Here is a 17,781-nt window from a genome sequence, read left to right on the forward strand (position 1 = left end):
ATCTCTAATAAGGAAGTTAGCATTAAGGCACTTTACCTGAATGCTCGTAGCATTCATAACAAAGCCGATGAATTAATGGCACAGATAATAGTGAATGATTATGATGTAGTAGGCATCACAGAGACTTGGTTACAGGGGGGTCAGGACTGGCAGTTAAACCTCCATGGTTTTTCGACTTATCGAAAAGACAGAGAGGTGGGCAGAGGGGGTGGGGTTGCCTTGTTAGTTAAGAACAAAATTAAATCTATGGTATTGAATGACATAGCGTCGGATGATGTGGAGTCTGTGTGGGTGGAATTGAGGAACCACAAAGGCAAAAAAACCATAATTGGAGTTGTGTACAGACCTCCTAACAGTGGTCAGGACCAGGGACGCAACATGTACCGGGAAATAGAGAAGGCATGTCAGAAAGGCAAGGTTACATTGATCATGGGTGACTTCAATATGCAGGTGGACTGGGTAAATAATGTTGCTAGTGGATCTAAAGAAAGGGAATTCATGGAATGCTTACAGGATGGCTTTTTGGAACAGCTAGTCATGGAGCCCACAAGAGAGCAGGCTATTCTGGACCTAGTGCTTTGCAATGAACCAGACTCTAAAAGATCTTAAAGTAAGGGAACCCTTAGGAAGTAGCGACCATAATATGGTAGAGTTCAGTCTGGAGTTTGAAAGGGAGAAGGCAAAATCTGATGTAATGGTGTTACAGTTGAATAAAGGTAATTATGAGGGCATGAGAGAGGAACTGACTAAAATAGACTGGAAGCAGAGGCTAACCGGGAAGACACTAGAGCAAAAATGGCAGGAGTTTGTAGGTATAATTGAGGACACTGTACAGAGGTTCATTCCCAAGAAAAGAAAGATTAACCGGGGAGGGATTAGACAACCTTGGCTGACAAAGGAAGTCAGGAAATGTATTAAAGAAAAAGAGAGATCCTATAAAGTGGCTAAGAACAGTGGGAAATCAGAAGATTGGGAAGGATACAAAAGCAAACAGAGGATAACAAAGAGTGTAATAAGAAATGAGAGGATCAAATATGAAGGTAGGCTAGCCAGTAATATTAGAAATAATAGTAAAAGTTTCGTTCAGTACATAAGAAACAAACGACAGGCAAAAGTAGACATTGGGCCACTTCAAACTGATGCAGGGAGCCTAGTGATGGGAGATAAGGAAATAGCAGGAGAACTTAACAAGTACTTTGCGTCAGTTTTCACAGTGGAAGACAGGAGTCATATCCCAAAAATTAAAGGGTGTCATGGGGCTGAGTTGAGTATGGTTGCCATTACGAAAGAGATAGTGCTAGAAAAGTTAAAAAGTCTTATAATTGATAAATCTCCTGGCCCCGATGGGATACACCCTAGAGTTCTGAGAGAGGTTGCTGAGGAAATAGCAGAGGCATTGGTTGAGATCTTTCAAGAGTCACTGGAGTCAGGAAAGGTCCCGGACGATTGGAAGATGGCTGTAGTAACCCCCTTGTTCAAGAAAGGATCAAGGCAAAAGATGGAAAATTATAGGCCAATCAGCTTAACCTCGGTTGTTGGTAAAATTCTAGAATCCATCATTAAGGATGAGGTTTCTAAATTCTTGGAAGAGCAGAGTCTGATTAGAACAAGTCAACATGGATTTAGTAAAGGGAGGTCATGCCTGACAAACCTGTTGGAATTTTTTGAAGAGGTAACAAGTAGGTTAGACCAGGGGAACCCAGTGGATGTGGTCTATCTGGACTTTCAAAAGGCCTTTGATAAGGTGCCACACGGGAGACTGCTGAGCAAGGTGAGGGCCCATGGTGTTCGAGGTGAGCTGCTGGGATGGATTGAGGATTGGCTATCTAACAGAAGGCAGAGAGTTGGGATAAAAGGTTCTTTTTCAGAATGGCAGCCGGTGACGAGCGGTGTCCCGCAGGGTTCGGTGCTGGGGCCACAGCTGTTCGCATTATATATTAATGATTTGGATGAGGGAACCGGGGGCGTTCTAGCGAAGTTTGCCGATGATACAAAGTTAGGTAGACAGGCAGGTAGTACTGAGGAAGTGGGGAGGCTACAGAAGGATCTAGACAGTATGGGAGAGTGGTCCAGGAAATGGCTGATGGAATTTAACGTGAGCAAGTGTGAGGTCTTGCACTTTGGCAAAAAGAACATAGGAATGGACTACTTTCTAAATGGTGAGAAACTTAATAAAGCCAAAGCACAAAGGGATCTGGGAGTGCTAGTCGAGGATTCTCTAAAGGTAAACATGCAGGTTGAGTCTGTGATTAAGAAAGCGAATGCAATGTTGTCTCTTATCTCAAGAGGGTTGGAATATAAAAGCAGAGATGTACTACTAAGACTTTATAAAGCTCTGGTTAGGCCCCATTTGGAGTACTGTGTCCAGTTTTGGTCCCCACACCTCAGGAAGGACATACTGGCACTGGAATGTGTCCAGCGGAGATTCACACGGATGATCCCTGGAATGACAGGTCTAGCATATGAGGAACGGCTGAGGATACTGGGATTGTATTCGTTGGAGTTTAGAAGATTAAGGGGAGATCTAATAGAGACGTACAAAATAATACATGGCTTTGAAAAGGTGGATGCTAGAAAATTGTTTCTGTTAGGCGAGGAGACTAGGACCCGTGGACACAGCCTTAGAATTAGAGGGGGTCATTTCAGAACGGAAATGCGGAGACATTTCTTCAGCCAGAGAGTGGTGGGCCTGTGGAATTCATTGCCACGGCGTGCAGTGGAAGCCGGGACGCTAAATGTCTTCAAGGCCGAGATTGATAGGTTCTTGTTGTCTAGAGGAATTAAGGGCTATGGGGAGAACGCTGGCAAGTGGAGCTGAAATGCGCATCAGCCATGATTGAATGGCGGAGTGGACTCGATGGGCCGAATGGCCTTACTTCCACTCCTATGTCTTATGGTCTTATGAGCTTGATGGGTTGAATGGCCCACTCTTGCTCCTGTTTTCTGTTTCTATTTTTCTAAGAATGTATCTTGGACATTGTTATAATGTAGTGGTGACAACCTTGCTGTCAGGTCATAACTGTTTAAACCATTGTCAGAGCTCAAAGTATAATAATAAGAAGCAAAGTACAAACTGTGTACTCAATGCAAAAGAAAGTGCCTGCTATTAAATGTAAATGTCAGTTGGGCAGCAATTGCTGAATAATTAAGTGTTTGAATAACACTAGCAACCAGTTTAAAATAAAACAAAGAACTGCGGATGCTGAAGATTTGAAACAAAAGCAGAAATTGCTGGAGGAATTCAGATCTGGTAGCTTTTGTGAAGAGAAAGTAGAGTTAGCATTTCAAGTACAGTGACATTTTTTCAGAACTTGGAAACTCCTTTCCAACTCTCTCATGGAAGGCATTGTGGTTCTTTGGTTAAACTGCTGTCAATCCTTGCTTTCACTCTCGCTGTCTCATGATAGAGCAGCCCTATGGTCCAGTAGGGCTTTGGCAACTTTATCAGCTGATGCACTTGTAATAAGTGTGTCCAGTATATTATTCTGTTGAGTATTTGGACACTCTGAGAAGCAAGATTAGAATATAGAACATAGAACAATATAGCGCAGAACAGGCACTTTGTGCCGACCTGTGAACTAATCTAAGCCTATCCCCCACATTATCCCATCATCGTCCATATGCTTATCCAAGGACTGTTAAAATGCCCCTAATGTGGCTGAGTTAACTACCTTGGCAGGCAGGGCATTCCACACCCTTACCACTCTGAGGAAAGAATCTGCCTCTGACATCTGTCTTAAATCTATCACCCCTCGATTTGCAGCTATGCCCCCTCGTACAAGCTGACATTATCATCCTAGGAAAAAGACTCTCACTGTCCACACTATCTAATCCTTTGATTATCTTTTATGTCTGTCAAATCTCCTCTTAACCACCTTCTCTCCAATGAGAACAGACCCAAGTCCATCAGCCTTCCCCATAATACCTTCCCTCCAGACCAGGCAAGATCTTGGTAAATCTCCTCTGCTTCCACATCCTTCCGAAAATGGGACGACCAGAATTCTAGACAATATTCCAAGCAAGGCCGCACTAGCATTTTGTACAATTGCAGCATGACGTCATTGCTCGGGAACTCAATCCTTCCAACAATAAAACCTAACACACTAGTATGCAGCCTTAACAGCAGAATCAACCTGGGTGGCAACTTTCAGGGATCTATGTTTATGGACACCAAGATCCCTGTGCACATCCACACTACCAAGAATCTTTCCATTGACCCAGTATTCTGCCTTCCTATTATTCTTCCCAAAGTGCATTACCTCTCATTTATTTGCATTGAACTCCATTTGCCACCTCTCAGCCCAATTCTGCAGTTTATCCAAGTCCCCATGCAACCTGTAACATTCTTCCACACTGTCCACCACTCCACCGACTTTAGTGTCATCTGCAAACTTACTAACCCATCCACCTATGCCTGCGTCCAAGTCATTTATGTAAATGACAAACAGCAGTGGTCCCAAAACAATACCTTGTAGTACACCACTTGGTGCTTTCTTACAGAAAGCCAGTTTAAAATCCAAATTGCTAAATCACCCTCAATCCCATACCTCTGCATTTTCTCCAATAGCCTACCATGTGGAACCTTATCAAAGGCTTTACTGAAGTCCATGTATACCACATCAACTGCCTTACCCTCATCCACATTTTTGGCCAACTCAATGAGGTTTGTGTTACACATCCTGCCCTTGACGAAACCATGTTGACTATTTCCAATCAAATTGTTGCTTGGTAGCTGATAAATCTTATCTCTTATAATCCTTTCCAAAACTTTTCCTATAACAGACGTAAGGCTCACTGGTCTATAATTACCTGGGTAGTCTCTACTGCTCTTGAACAAGGGCACAACATTTGTAATCCTCCAGTCCTCTGGTACTAAACCTGTAGACAATGATGACTCAAAGATCAAGGCCAAAGGCTCTGCCCTAACTTCCCAGAAAACCCTCTGATAAGTCCCTGGGCCGGTTGGGAGTTATCTGCTTTCTCACATTCTAGAATTGATAACACCTCCTCCTTATTAACCTCAACCCTTTCTAATCTAATAGCCCGTATCTCACTCTTCTCCTCTACAATATTCTCCTTTTCCTCAGTGAAAGCAGATGAGAAATATTAGTTTCGCACCTCTCCAATCTCCACAGGGTCCACACACAACTTCCCAATTCTTTGACAGGCACTATTCCTACTCTAGTCATCCTTTTATTCCTCCCATACCTATAGAAAACTTTAGGGTTCTCCTTTATTCTACCTGGTAAAGACTGCTCATGTCCCCTCTTGCTCTTCTTAACTCTCTCTTTAAATCCTTCCTAGCTAATCTATAACTCTCTATTGCCTCATCTGAACCTTCTCGTCTCAATGTCACATGGGCGCCTCCCTCTTCCTCTTAACAAGAGATACAATTTCTTGAGTAAACCACAGTTCCCTTACCTTAACACTTCCTCCCTGCCTGACAGAGACATACCTATTAAGGAGATGCAATATCTGTTCCTTAAACCAGCTTCACATTTCGATTGTCCCCATCCCCTGTATTTTGCTACCTCATTCTATGCCTCCTAAGTCTTGTCTAATCGCATTATAATTGCCCTTCCCCCATCGATAACTCTTGCCCTGTGGCATGTACCTATCCCTTTCCATTGCTAAACTAAACTTAATTGAATTATGGTCACACTGTCCAAAGTGCTCAGCTGCCACAAAATCAAACACCTGGTTTGGCTCATTACCAAGTACGAGATCCAGTGTGGTCTCCCCTGTTATCGGCCCTTCGACATACTGTGTCAGGAAATTCCCTCCTGCACACATTGGACAAAAACTGATCCATCCAACGCACTAGAGTTATATCCTTTCCATTCAATGTTGGAGAAGTTAAAGTTCCCCATAATGACCACCCTGTACCTTTCACTCCTACCTAGAATCATTTTGCCAATCCCTTCCTCCACATCCCTGGAACTTTGCGAAGGGCCTATATAAAAAGAAAACTCCCAGCAGTGTGACCTCTCCTCCTGTTTCTAATCTCAGCCTATACCATCTCAGTAGACGAATCCTAGTCAGAAGTTCTTTCAGCCACCGTTATAATATCCTTGACTAACAAGGCTACACCTTCCCTGATCTTAATGAAAGATTTAAACCCTGGAACCTGCAACATTCATTCCTGAGCCTGCTCTATCCATGTCTCCGAAATGGCTACAACATCGAAGTCCCAGGTACTTATCCATGCTGCAAACTCACCTACCTTATTCCGGATCCTCCTGGAGTTGAAGTAGACACAGTTCAAACCAGCTTGCTGTCTGCCAGCATACTCCTGTGACTGTGAAATCCTGTCCATGTTCTCCCTACTCACATCCTCCTATGCACTGGAACTACACCACAGGTTCCCCCTGCTGAGCTAGTTTAAACCCACCCGTATAGCACTAATAAATTTCCCACCCAGGATATTAGTATCCCTTGGTTCAATTGAATAATCCATCACTATGGTCAACAATCATCACTGTTCCATTAAACCTAAGGCCACAACAATCAATTTCCTGGGCATAGTAGCAGTTAAATTGGAGCAAGTAATGGGTTGAATCTGTAAACATCACTGTGCTTCAAATGATTTACAATACATAAAATGTTTCAGATGTGCTAGCACATCAATGCAAATCCTTATGAAATAAAACTGGTGTTAAATTATCCAATGTACATTGTACATTAAAGCAGCATCCACTGTAATTTTCCTTATTTAGTAGCTTCTGAACTTCTGCAACCTTGAGGTACACACTGTACAATAATTTACATGATTTCCTGGTTCCCAGTTAGGTAAATATTCCATTGTTGAAAGACTGAAACTACTCTCCATACACACACACTCCTCACTCCTCTTTCCAGCTTCACTAATCCACTCCCCAGCCCTGGCCTGACAGTATCATCTCCTGGGGTCAGCCACCCTTGCAAACAGTTCTTCTCCACTTATCGTGGTAACCCTCACTTCCTATCAACCTTGCTGCTGCATTCACCTTCTTTGTGCTACTACAATCACAGCTGGCACTCTCCCACATCTGTTGATAGGCTTGTTATGAGCTTATTAACATCAAACATGAGGAAACCAGCCTTTGATTGGAAAAACATCTTGAAGACAGTATTGAGATTACTGTTCTCTGATTTTTTTTTTGCTCTGGTGATTGAATTTTCCAGATGTTTTGGAGACACTGGGGGTTGCATTTTTTCGCATAAGTGGTTCAGGTCTGGAATGTGCTGCTTGGAGGAGGACTCATAAATTCCCTATAGTGTAGAAGCAGGTCATTCTGCCCATCAAGTTTGCACCAATCCTCCCAAAAGTATCTCGCCTAGACCCACCACCTACCCTATCCCTGTAACCCCACACTTCCCATGGCTAATCAATGTAGTCTGCATATTCCTAGACACTATGGGCAATTTAGCATGGCCAGTCCACCTAACCTGCACATCTTTGGACTGTGGGAGGAAACCGGAGCACCCAGAGGAAGCCCACGCAGACATAGTGAGGATTAAAAATCACACAACGCCAGGTTATAGTCTAACAGGTTTAATTGGAGGCACACTAGCTTTCGGAGCGATTTGAGTGTTGTGTGATTTTTAACTTTGTATACCCCAGTCCAACACCGGCATCTCCAAATCATTAGTGAGGATTAGAATCAAACCTAGGTCCCTGGCACTGAAGAAGCAGTGCCATTGTGTTGCCCTAATTCAGTTGTGGCATTTGAGGGCACTGTGCAAGGGTAGGGAAAAGGTAGAAACCGGGAGGTTATTTCCACTGACGGGTGAAATGAGAACATGGGCCATAGCTTCAAAATAAGGGGGAGCAGATTTAGGTGTGTTAAGTAGGACCTTTTAACTGCATCTCAAGCTGTAATACATTGCTACAATCAACTTTTTTTTAAAAATAGCCCTTAAAGGCACTATTGCAAGCTACTCTTAAAAGAGAACTTTTTTTCTTTGTGGCAATTTAAATCTTCCCTGTGTATGTCACTGTTGTCTTTTTGCAATTTGTGATGACAATAGCCAAGATTACCTTACTGCAGCAACTGAGTAAATAGTTATGGATTTGAATTGCTGTGCGTATACATAGTACAACGTATCAGTGTCTTACATAATTGATAACTTGCACATGTGCGTTACCACTTTTCATACTAATCCAACTCCTGAACTTAAAAGTAAATTTGTGAAGCAAATCTATATCTTTTGTTTTCTAGAATTATTCCGTGTCTGTATTCTTGGTGAAGCAACTGACATCTGCTGTATTACTGCAGAGACTGCGGAACAAAGGCATTAGGAATTCTGACCATTCCAGAGCACTTAGTAAGTTGAATACTAATACATTTTTTGGGTTGATGTCATTTTTGTGTGTTTGATTGAGAGAAAATTAATTTTGATTATTCAGCTCTGGAACAACTCCTTTATCATGTGAGCAATAACATTGAAGATCATTTGAGCTGATGAGCTTAGCAGGGTTAAAAGCTTGTGAAAATGTCAATGTATATTTGTTTTTCGGTAATACATCATAAGCTGTGAATAGCTTATACAACTTTAAGCTTTTCTAGGTTCCTTAACTATGGTCTATTTCTAACTTTGTTCCATTTCTTCATAATTTTAAATATGTCTATTATCAAGTTCTGATGAAAACAGTTTAAAAGACGAGGTAAGTTTGGATAGACAAGGTTGTTTTTGCAACAGGAGGCCAAGGGGAAACTTGAACTGTATAAAATTGAGGGTAGACTACAGGGAGGTTCTTATTTGTTTTGATTGAGGGGTTTAGATTTAGATTGAGGTGGAAGATTTAGAGGAAATTTGCGTGGAGATCTATTCATCCAGAGAATGGTTGGATTCCGGAACTGAAAGCCTAAAAGAATGATAAAGATGGTCTTCTGACTATTTGAAGAGTACTCTGATGTGTACTTGAAGTGCAACAGTCTACAAAGCTATAGGCCAAGACACACAAAATGAAACAGCCTAATGTGCTCAATTACCTCGTGCTGTCAATTTCTATGATGATGGGAAATTTTGCCTCATTATCTTTGGTAATTATGAATGCCCTCAATGAATTATCATTGTATCATCCCTCCTATTGTTTGCATACAGGGTTCCAATAATGGCCTTAGGAAGAAAACATAGAAAATAAGTGAAATATAGAAGCAGGAAAAGGCCATTCAGCCCTTCGAACCTGCTCTGCCATTTATGATCACTAGACCTGAAATGTTCACTCTGGTTTCTCTCCATAGATGCTGAAGACCTGTAGAGTTTCTCCAGTAATTTCTATCTTTGTTTCAGATTTTCAGCATTGGTAGTTCTGTTTTTACACAGTATTCCAAGTATGATGGAGATTCCCATCATGCCTTTCAGGTTTTACCATAAAACTCAGTGTTCTATTTGTTTGTTTAAGGGCTTATAGACTTAAGCTGTTGTGATTTAATAACTTGCCCACCTGAACTAAACCTCAAACTCTCTGCTGTTGCATATCATTTAACCCTTCCATATTAAAAGTATTTTTAATTTTATTGCCAAAATGTACCACCTCATTATTATTATTGAATTCCCTCTGACATTGTCTATTTTGCCATTCTGTCAAGTTGTCCTTTCATTGATTCTCAGGTTTGATTATTATGCCTTTTACTTCACGATCTCCTGCAATTTGAGCTGTCATTCCCTTGAGTCTTTTTTTGAAATTATGGGCATAATAGTGAACTGACATGGCCTCAGCATAGTTGACCATAGTTCAAGCCACTGAATGACTGCCCCTAAATGCTGCTGCTTTCTTTGTTCTAATCAACCTTTAGTGCAATTTGTTACTCTACCCTTAATTTTATTGTTCTTAGTCTTCAGTAGTTTCTTGAATGATATTTTATCAAGGGCTTTTTGAAATTCCGTGCTCACCTCATCTACTTCTTTTCTTCCATTTAGTATTTCTGTCACCTTCTGAAAGAATCTATATTTTTAGCAGCGCTTGTTCTGGCACATAAGTGGAAATCTGAAATTAAATAGGAAATGCTAAAAATACTCAGAGTCTGGCAGCATCTGTGGAGGCACAAAGCTTTATGTTTCAGGTCTGTGACCTTTCAGCAGGACTATCTATTTCTTTTTCAAATTGGATCACAGCCTTTGCTACAGGATTTATTTTTTCCTTCAGTAGTTGTGAACAAAGGTATCCCAACTTCTACACTGTTGCCTACAAATATGTTTGTGATTCAGTTGACAATGGCAGTTCAAGCCCAGACTATAATCTAATTGCAACTTAATGCAATATCCTTTTTTCTTTTGGCCCTTTTCTTGTGGCTAGCCTGGTATTGCTTGGGCAACCAAAGCTGAATGCTGTCTGCGGTTTGCACTGCTGATCACTGTTCTGCCCAATAAGAGTAGTGTTTATAAAATCAAATTCCTTTTATTCATTCATGGGACATGGATATTGCTGGGCAGTCAACATTTATTGCCTGCCTGTAGTTGCAGTTGAGAACATGGTGGTAAGCTGCTTTCTTGAACCACTGTAGTCCACCTGATGTAGCAGCGATGGGAGCAGTGGTAGCGATGACCGGGGGGCTGCTGAAAAGGTATATTTACCATTAAATATTTAGCTCATTGAAGCGGCCTCCATTTTGCAGCAGCAGTGGGAATAGTGAGAGGAAGGGCGTTTGCCCGAAACGTTGATTTCGAAGCTACTTGGATGCTGCCTGAACTGCTGTGCTCTTCCAATACCACTAATCTAGAATCTGGTTTCCAGCATCTGCAGTCATTGTTTTTACCATAGTGAGAGGGGAACTGAGTGGGAGCGATTGAATTGCACTCTGGGAATGGGAGTGAATGATATATTTGAGCAGTGACTAAACCCGAGGCACTACACATGTAGTGTCTCCCACCCTCCTTCCTCCTCTAACGATTTAAAAAAAACTTGGTTTGTTGATAAGGTAAGGGTTTTCTTTCTTTTTTTTATCGTGTCCTGGTAAGTAGTATGGTTGGTAAAAAATTTTTAAATTTAATTTATCTATTATTTAGACTAAATTAAGCTTAAGAGTAAATATGGCAGGAGATCTCGGACCAGTATTATGCTCCTCTTGCTTAAGTGGGAGCTCAGGGACACAGCTGATGTCCCTGACTCCTTCACGTTCAGTAGGTGTGTCCAGCTGCAGCTCTTGTTAGACTGCATGACAGCTCTGGAGCTGCAGATGGACTCACTTTAGAGCATCTGCTACGCTGAGGAGGTCATGGATAGCACATTCAGTGAATTGGTCACACTGCAAATTAAGGTTGCTGAGGGAGAAAGGGAACGGAAACCAAAAGGCAGAGAGTGAGCAGGAACATGGTGCAGGTGTCCGCTGTGGTCATCACTCTTCAAAACAGGCATACTGTTTTGGATTCTGTTGGCGGAGATGGCTGAAGGTGGGGTGGCTATAGTTGAGAGAGAGTCACAATTGGTGTGTTGTCTCCAAGGTGCCAGGGTTCGTGATGTCTCTGATCGTGTTTTTGGGATCCTTGAGGAGGAGGGGGAGCAGCTCCAAGTCGTGCTCCACATAGGCACCAACAACATAAACAGATTAGATTAGATTCCCTACAGTGTGGAAAAGAAAGGTGGGGATCTAAGGCAGAAATTCAGGGAGCTAGGGAGGAAGCTTGGACCTAAAGCAAACAAGATGTTATTTCTGGTTTGTTGCCCATGCCACGTGCTAGTGAAGCGAGGAACAGGGAGAGTGTGGAGCTGAACACGATGGTGCAGGAGGGAGGGTTTTGGATTCTTGGATAATTGGAGTTATTTCTGGGGAAGTTGGGACCTGTACAAACAGGATGGTCTTCACCTGAATCAGAGGGGTACCAATATCCTGGGGGAAATTTGCTAATGCTTTTCGGCAGGATTTAAATGAATGCAGCAGGGGGGTGGGAGCCTGAAATTGTAGTTCCAGTGTACAGGAGGTTGAGGATAGTGAGGTCAGGGATAGGTTTACAAGGTCGCGAGAGGTCACTGACAATTGGGATGTTGGTTTGAAGTGTGTGTACTTCACTGCCAGGAGCATCTGGAATAAAGTGGATGAACTTGCAGCATGGGTTGGTGCCTAGTATTTCGATGTTGTGGCCATTTCAGACTTATGGCTAGAGAAGAAACAGGAATGGTTGTTGTAGATTCCAGGATTTAGATGTTTCAGTAAGAGCAGAGAAGATGGTAAAAGGAGAGAGGGGGGGAGAAAGGTGGCATTGTTAATCAACTGTATGACAACAGTTGAGATAAGGTTTGAGGACTCGTCCATTGAGGTAGTTTGGGCTTTGGTTTGAAACAGGAAAGGAGAGGTTACCCTGTTGGCCTCTGAATTGTTCCAGGGATGTAGAGGAAAGGATAACAAAGATGATTCTCGATAGAAGCAAGAGTAACGGTAATTGTTATGGGGGATTTAAAGTTCCCCAATATTGATTGGGTATTCTTTAGTTCAAGTAGTTTAGATGGGTCAGGTTTTGTTCAATGTGTGCAGGAGGGCTTTCTGGCACCGTATGTAGACAGGCCAACAAGGGGCGATGCCTCATTGGATTTGGTACTGGGAAATGAAATCAGCCAAATGTTAGATTTGGAGGTAGGTGAACAGCTTCGCAATAGTGATAATTTGGTTATGTTTACAATATCTATAGGCAAAGATAGGTATATACTGTAGGGAAAGAGGTATAACTGGTGTAAAGGCAATTATGATGCGATTAGGCAAGATTTAGGATGCATAGGATGGGGAAGGAAGCTGCCGGGGATGGACTCCCTTGAAATGTGGAGCTTTTTCAAGGAACAGCTACTGCGGGTCCTTGATAAGTATGTACCTATCCTAGAGTCAGAGTTGTACAGCGTGGAGACAGACCCTTTGGTCCAACTTGTCCATGCCTACCTGATATCCTAAATTAATCTAGTCCCAACATTTGGCCCATATTGTTCTAAAGTCTTCTTATTCTTATACCCATCCAGATGCCATTTAAATGATGTATTGTACCAGCCTCCAGAACTTCCTCAGGCAGCTCATTCCATACAAGTACCACACTCTGCATGAAAAAGTTGCCCCTTGGGTCCATTTTAAATTCCTTCCCTTAAACCTATGCACTCTAGTTTTGGACTCCCCTACCCTGGGGAATTCACCCCTCTCCCCTCATTATTTTATAAATATCTACAAGATTATCCCTCAGCCTGTGATGCTCCAGGGAATCTAGCCTCAGCATATTCAGCCACTCCCTATCACTCAAACCCTCCAATCCTAGCAACATCCTTGTCAATCTTTGTTGAGCCCTTTCAAATTTAACAATGTTTTTCCTACAACAGGGAGACCAGAATTGAACACCGTATTCCAATGTCCTATACAGCTGCAATGTGACATCCCAACTGCTATACTCATTGGGGGAAAATTAGCCCAGTTCTATCTTAAAATTATGTTGTCTTGTTCTAAAGTTCCTTAGTATAGCAAATAATTTTGCTGTGTCTGCCATGTATCCGGCAGGGAGGTAGCTGTTGAAAAAGGGAGCCATGGTTTACTAAAGAGGTTAAAGCTCTTGTCGAGAGAAAGAAGAAGGCTTATGTGAAGATGAGGAGTGAAGGCTCAGTTAGAGGGCTTGAGAGTTGTAAGTTGGCCAGAAAAGATCTAAAGAGAGCTAAGAAGAGCCAGGAGGGGACATGAGAAGTTGTTGGCAGATAGGAAAACCCAAAGGCCTTCTATTGGTACATCAGGAATAAAAGAATGACTAGAGTAAGATTAGGGCCAATCAAAGACAGGAGTGAGAAGTTTTGTGTGGAATCTGAGGACATAGGAGAAGCGCTTAATGAATACTTTTCATCAGTATTTACATTGCCCTTTTCCAATGTTAGTGAGAATACAGAGATATAGGCTACTAGATTAGATAGAATTGTGGTTGACAAAGAGGAGGTTTTAACAATTTTGGAAGATTTGAAAATAGATCAGACCCCTGGGCCGAATGGGATTTATCCTTGAACTCTCTGGGAAGTCAGGGAGGAGATTGCAGAGCCTTTGGCTTTGATCTTTCTGTCATCATTGTCGACTGGATTATTGCCAGAAGATTTGAGGACAGCAAATGTTGTTCCCTTGTTTAAGATGGGGAGTCAGGTGAACTCTAGTAATTGCAGGCCAGTGAGCTTACTTCAGTTGTGGGTACGGTGTTGGAAAAGGTCATAAGAGATAGGATTCATTAGCAAGAAATAATTTGATTAGGGATGGTCAACACGGTTTTGTGAAGGGTAGGTTCTGCCTAACTAACCTTGCTGAGTTCTTTGAGATGGTGACAACGGGTGGATGAAGGTAAAGCTGTTGATGTGGTGTATATGAACTTCAGTAAGGTGTTTGATAAGGTTCCACACTTGGGCTATTAAGTTCAGGATTGAAGATGATTTAGCAGTTTGGATCAGATATTGGTAACTGAACTCCAGGATGAACATTTCCCATCAACCGCCACCCTCTGACTTCTTTCAAACCTGAAAGAAGTCAGAGGGTGGTGGTTGATGGGAAATGTTCATCCTAGAGTTCAGTTACCTCCGGTGTGCCACAAGGATCAGTTTTGGGGCCACTACTGTTTGTAAGTTGTATAAATGATCTGGGTGTGTGCATCGAAGGGTGGGTTAGTAAATTTGTAGGTGACACTAAGGTAGGCAGAACTGCGGATAGTGCTGAAGGATGTTGTGTGTTACAGAGGGGCATAAGATGCAGAGCTGGGCTGAGAAGTAGCAAATGGAGTTTAATGTAGAAAAGTGAGGTAGTTCACTTCGAAAGAAGTAACAAGAATGCAGAATACTGAGCTAATGGTAAAATTCTTGGCAGGGTAGATGAACAGAGAGATCGGTGTCCAGGTGCATAAATCCCTGTAAGTTGCCAACCAGGTTGATAGGCTTATTAAGAAGGCATATGGTGTATTGGTGTTTATTGGTAGCTGGATTGAGTTTCGGAACCACGAGGTCATGCTTCAGCTGTGCAAGACACTGGTAAGGCCGTGCCTGGAGTATGATTAGATTGCCTACAGTGTGGGAACGGGCCCTTCGGCCCAACAAGTCCAAAGAGTAACCCACCCAGACCCATTCCCCTCTGACTAATGCACCTAACACTATGAGCAATTTAACATGGGCAATTCACCTGACCTGCACATCTTTGGACTGTGGGAGGAAACCGGAACACCCGGAAGAAACCCACATGGACACGGGGAGAATGTGCAAACTCCACACGGACAGTTGCCCCAGCTGGAATTGAAGCCAGGTCCTTGGCACTGTGAGACAGCAGTGCTAACCACTGATCCACCGTGTGTACAGTTCTGGTCACCGCATTATAGGAAGGACGTGAAAGCTTTGGGAAGGGTTCAGAGGAGATTTACTAGGATGTTGCCTGGTATGGAAGAAAGGTCTTGCAAGGAAAGACTGAGGGAACTGAGGGTGTTTTAGTTGGTGAGAATAAGGTTGAGAGGTGACCTAATCGACAATCAGGTGGTTAGATGAGGTGGACAGTGAGACCCTTTTTCCTCAGATGGTGAAAGCTAATACGAGGGGACTTAGCTTTAAATTGAGGCCGAAGGGCCTGTTTAGGACAGATATTAAGGGTAGCTTCTTTACTTAGGGGTGAGGAACGGCCTGCCTGCAATAATAGTAGACTCAATGATGTTAAGGGCGTTTTAAATGGGCATTGGACATACATATGGATAATAATGGAATGGTGTAGGTTAGACAGGCATCAGATTATTTTCACAGGTCGGTTCAACATCAAGGGCCAAAGGGCCTGTACTGCGCTGTAACATTCTGTGTTCTATGTCAAAGGGGATTCACTTGTATTGGGAGTAGTTAGGGGTTCTGTGGTCGAAAATGAAACTCCTGAATAGTGTGTTACCTCCCAGGTGCATGGGTCAGGGATGTCTCAGATAGGATGTAGGACATTCTGAAGGGGGAGGGTGAACAGCCAGCTGTTGTGGTGCCCACAGGCGCCAATGATATAGGTAATAAACAGGATAAAGTCCTATAAGCATAATTTAAGGAGTTTATAAAGTAGGACCTCAGAGGTAACATCTCAGGATTGCTACGATTGCCACATGCTAGTAGAAATGAAAGAATAGGCAGGATGAATGAGTGACTTGAGAGATGGTGCAGGAGGGAGGGGTTCAGACTTTTGGAACATTGGGACCAGTTCTGGGGGAGGTGGGACTATTACAGTTAGATGGTCTACACTTGAGCCGGACTGGAACTAATGTCCTAGGGGATGCTTTTGCTCACACTGCTGGGGAAGGTTTAAACTAATGTGGCAGGGGGAAAGGAACCAAATGAGGTTAGTGGATGGTGAAGAGGTAATAACTAAAAGCTGCAGGAACCAGATAATGAAGTTGATGCGACTAAAGGGAAGAGTAGGCAGGGAGCAGTTGATAAATAGTAGTCTGAGGTGCACTTGTTTTAATGCGAGAAGGGTAGTAGGTATAGCAGATGAATGTAGGGCTTGGATTAGTACCTGGGAGTATGATGTTATTGCTATTACTGAAACTTGGTTGAGGGAAGGGCATGATTGGCAACTAAATATCTCACAATATAGCTGCTTCAGGTGGGATAGAAAGGGAGGTAAAAAGGATGGAGGAGTTGCATTACTGGTCAGAGAGGATATTACAGCTATGCTGAAGGAAGGCAGTATAGAGGACTCCAGCAATGAGGCAATAGAGACAGTGCTCAGAAATAGGAAGGGTAATGTAACAATGTTGGGACTGTACATCAGGCCTCCCAACAGCGAGCGTGAGATACAGGTACAAATATGTAAACAGATTATGAAAAAGTATATGAGCAACAGGTGGTGGTGGTGATGGGAGATTTTAATTTTTCCGATGTTGACTGGGAATCACTTTGTGTTAGAGGTTTAGATGAAGCAGAATTTGTAAGGAGCATCCATGAGGGTTTTATAGAGCAGCACGTAAATAATCTAACTCGGGAAGGGGCCATAATGGACCAGGTGTTGGGGAATGAGCCCGGCAAGGTGGTTTGAAGTTTCAGCAGTGGATTACTTTGGTCGTGATCACAATTCCGTACGTTTGAAAATAGTCATTGACAAAGATGAGAATAGTCCTAAAGGAAGAATGCTAAACTGGGGGAAGGTCAACTATAGCAAAATTTGGCAGGAGCTGGGCAATGTCGATTGCAAGCTGCTGTTTGAGTGTAAATCCACATTTGATATATGGGAATATGGGTGGCTTTTCAAGAGGTTGATTAGAGTGCAGTGCAGACATGTCCCTGTGAAAATGTGGGGTAGAATGGTAAGATTAGGGAACCATGGATGATAGGTGAAATTGTGAGACTAGCTAAGGGGAAAAAGAAGCAAACATAACGTCTCGGAATCTGAAAACAGACGAAGCTTTGGAAGAATAACAGGAAAGTAGGACCAATCTGAATCGAGGAATTAAGAGAGCTAAAAGGGGTCATGAAATATCTTTACCAACAGAGTTAAGGAAAATCCTAAAGTCTTATTTGTATATAAAGGATGAAAGCTATGCATGGAGTCAGAAAATAGATGAGATTCTTAATGAGTACTTTGCATCGGTATTCACCGAGGAGAGGTACATGACGGATGTTGAGGTTAGGGATAGGTGTTTGATTACTCTAGGTCAAGTTGGCATAAGGAGGGAGGAAGTGTTAGTTATTCTAAAAGGCATTAAGGTGGATGAGACCCCAGGTCTGGATGAGATCTATCACAGGTTACTGAGGGAAGCAAGTGAGGAAATAGCTGGGCCTAAACAGATATCTTTGCAGCATCCTTGAACGCGTGAGAGGACGTGGAGGACTGAAAAATGCTAATGTTGACCCCTTGT

General features: G+C 42.6%; 1 protein-coding gene across 2 annotated transcripts in view; it reads left to right on the top strand.

The window, feature by feature from the left end:
• The window catches only part of pias2 (protein inhibitor of activated STAT, 2), an 80,938-nt gene that overhangs the window by 27,107 nt on the left and 36,050 nt on the right, over positions 1-17,781 (top strand). For both annotated transcript variants that reach the window (XM_072574972.1, XM_072574978.1), the window contains exon 7: positions 8,202-8,307. In XM_072574972.1, the coding sequence (XP_072431073.1) occupies positions 8,202-8,307 (106 nt within the window). The remainder of the gene's footprint in view (positions 1-8,201; positions 8,308-17,781) is intronic.

This window comes from Chiloscyllium punctatum, chromosome 1 (assembly GCF_047496795.1).
Source record: "Chiloscyllium punctatum isolate Juve2018m chromosome 1, sChiPun1.3, whole genome shotgun sequence".
In the NCBI taxonomy this organism is placed as follows: Eukaryota; Metazoa; Chordata; class Chondrichthyes; order Orectolobiformes; family Hemiscylliidae; genus Chiloscyllium; species Chiloscyllium punctatum.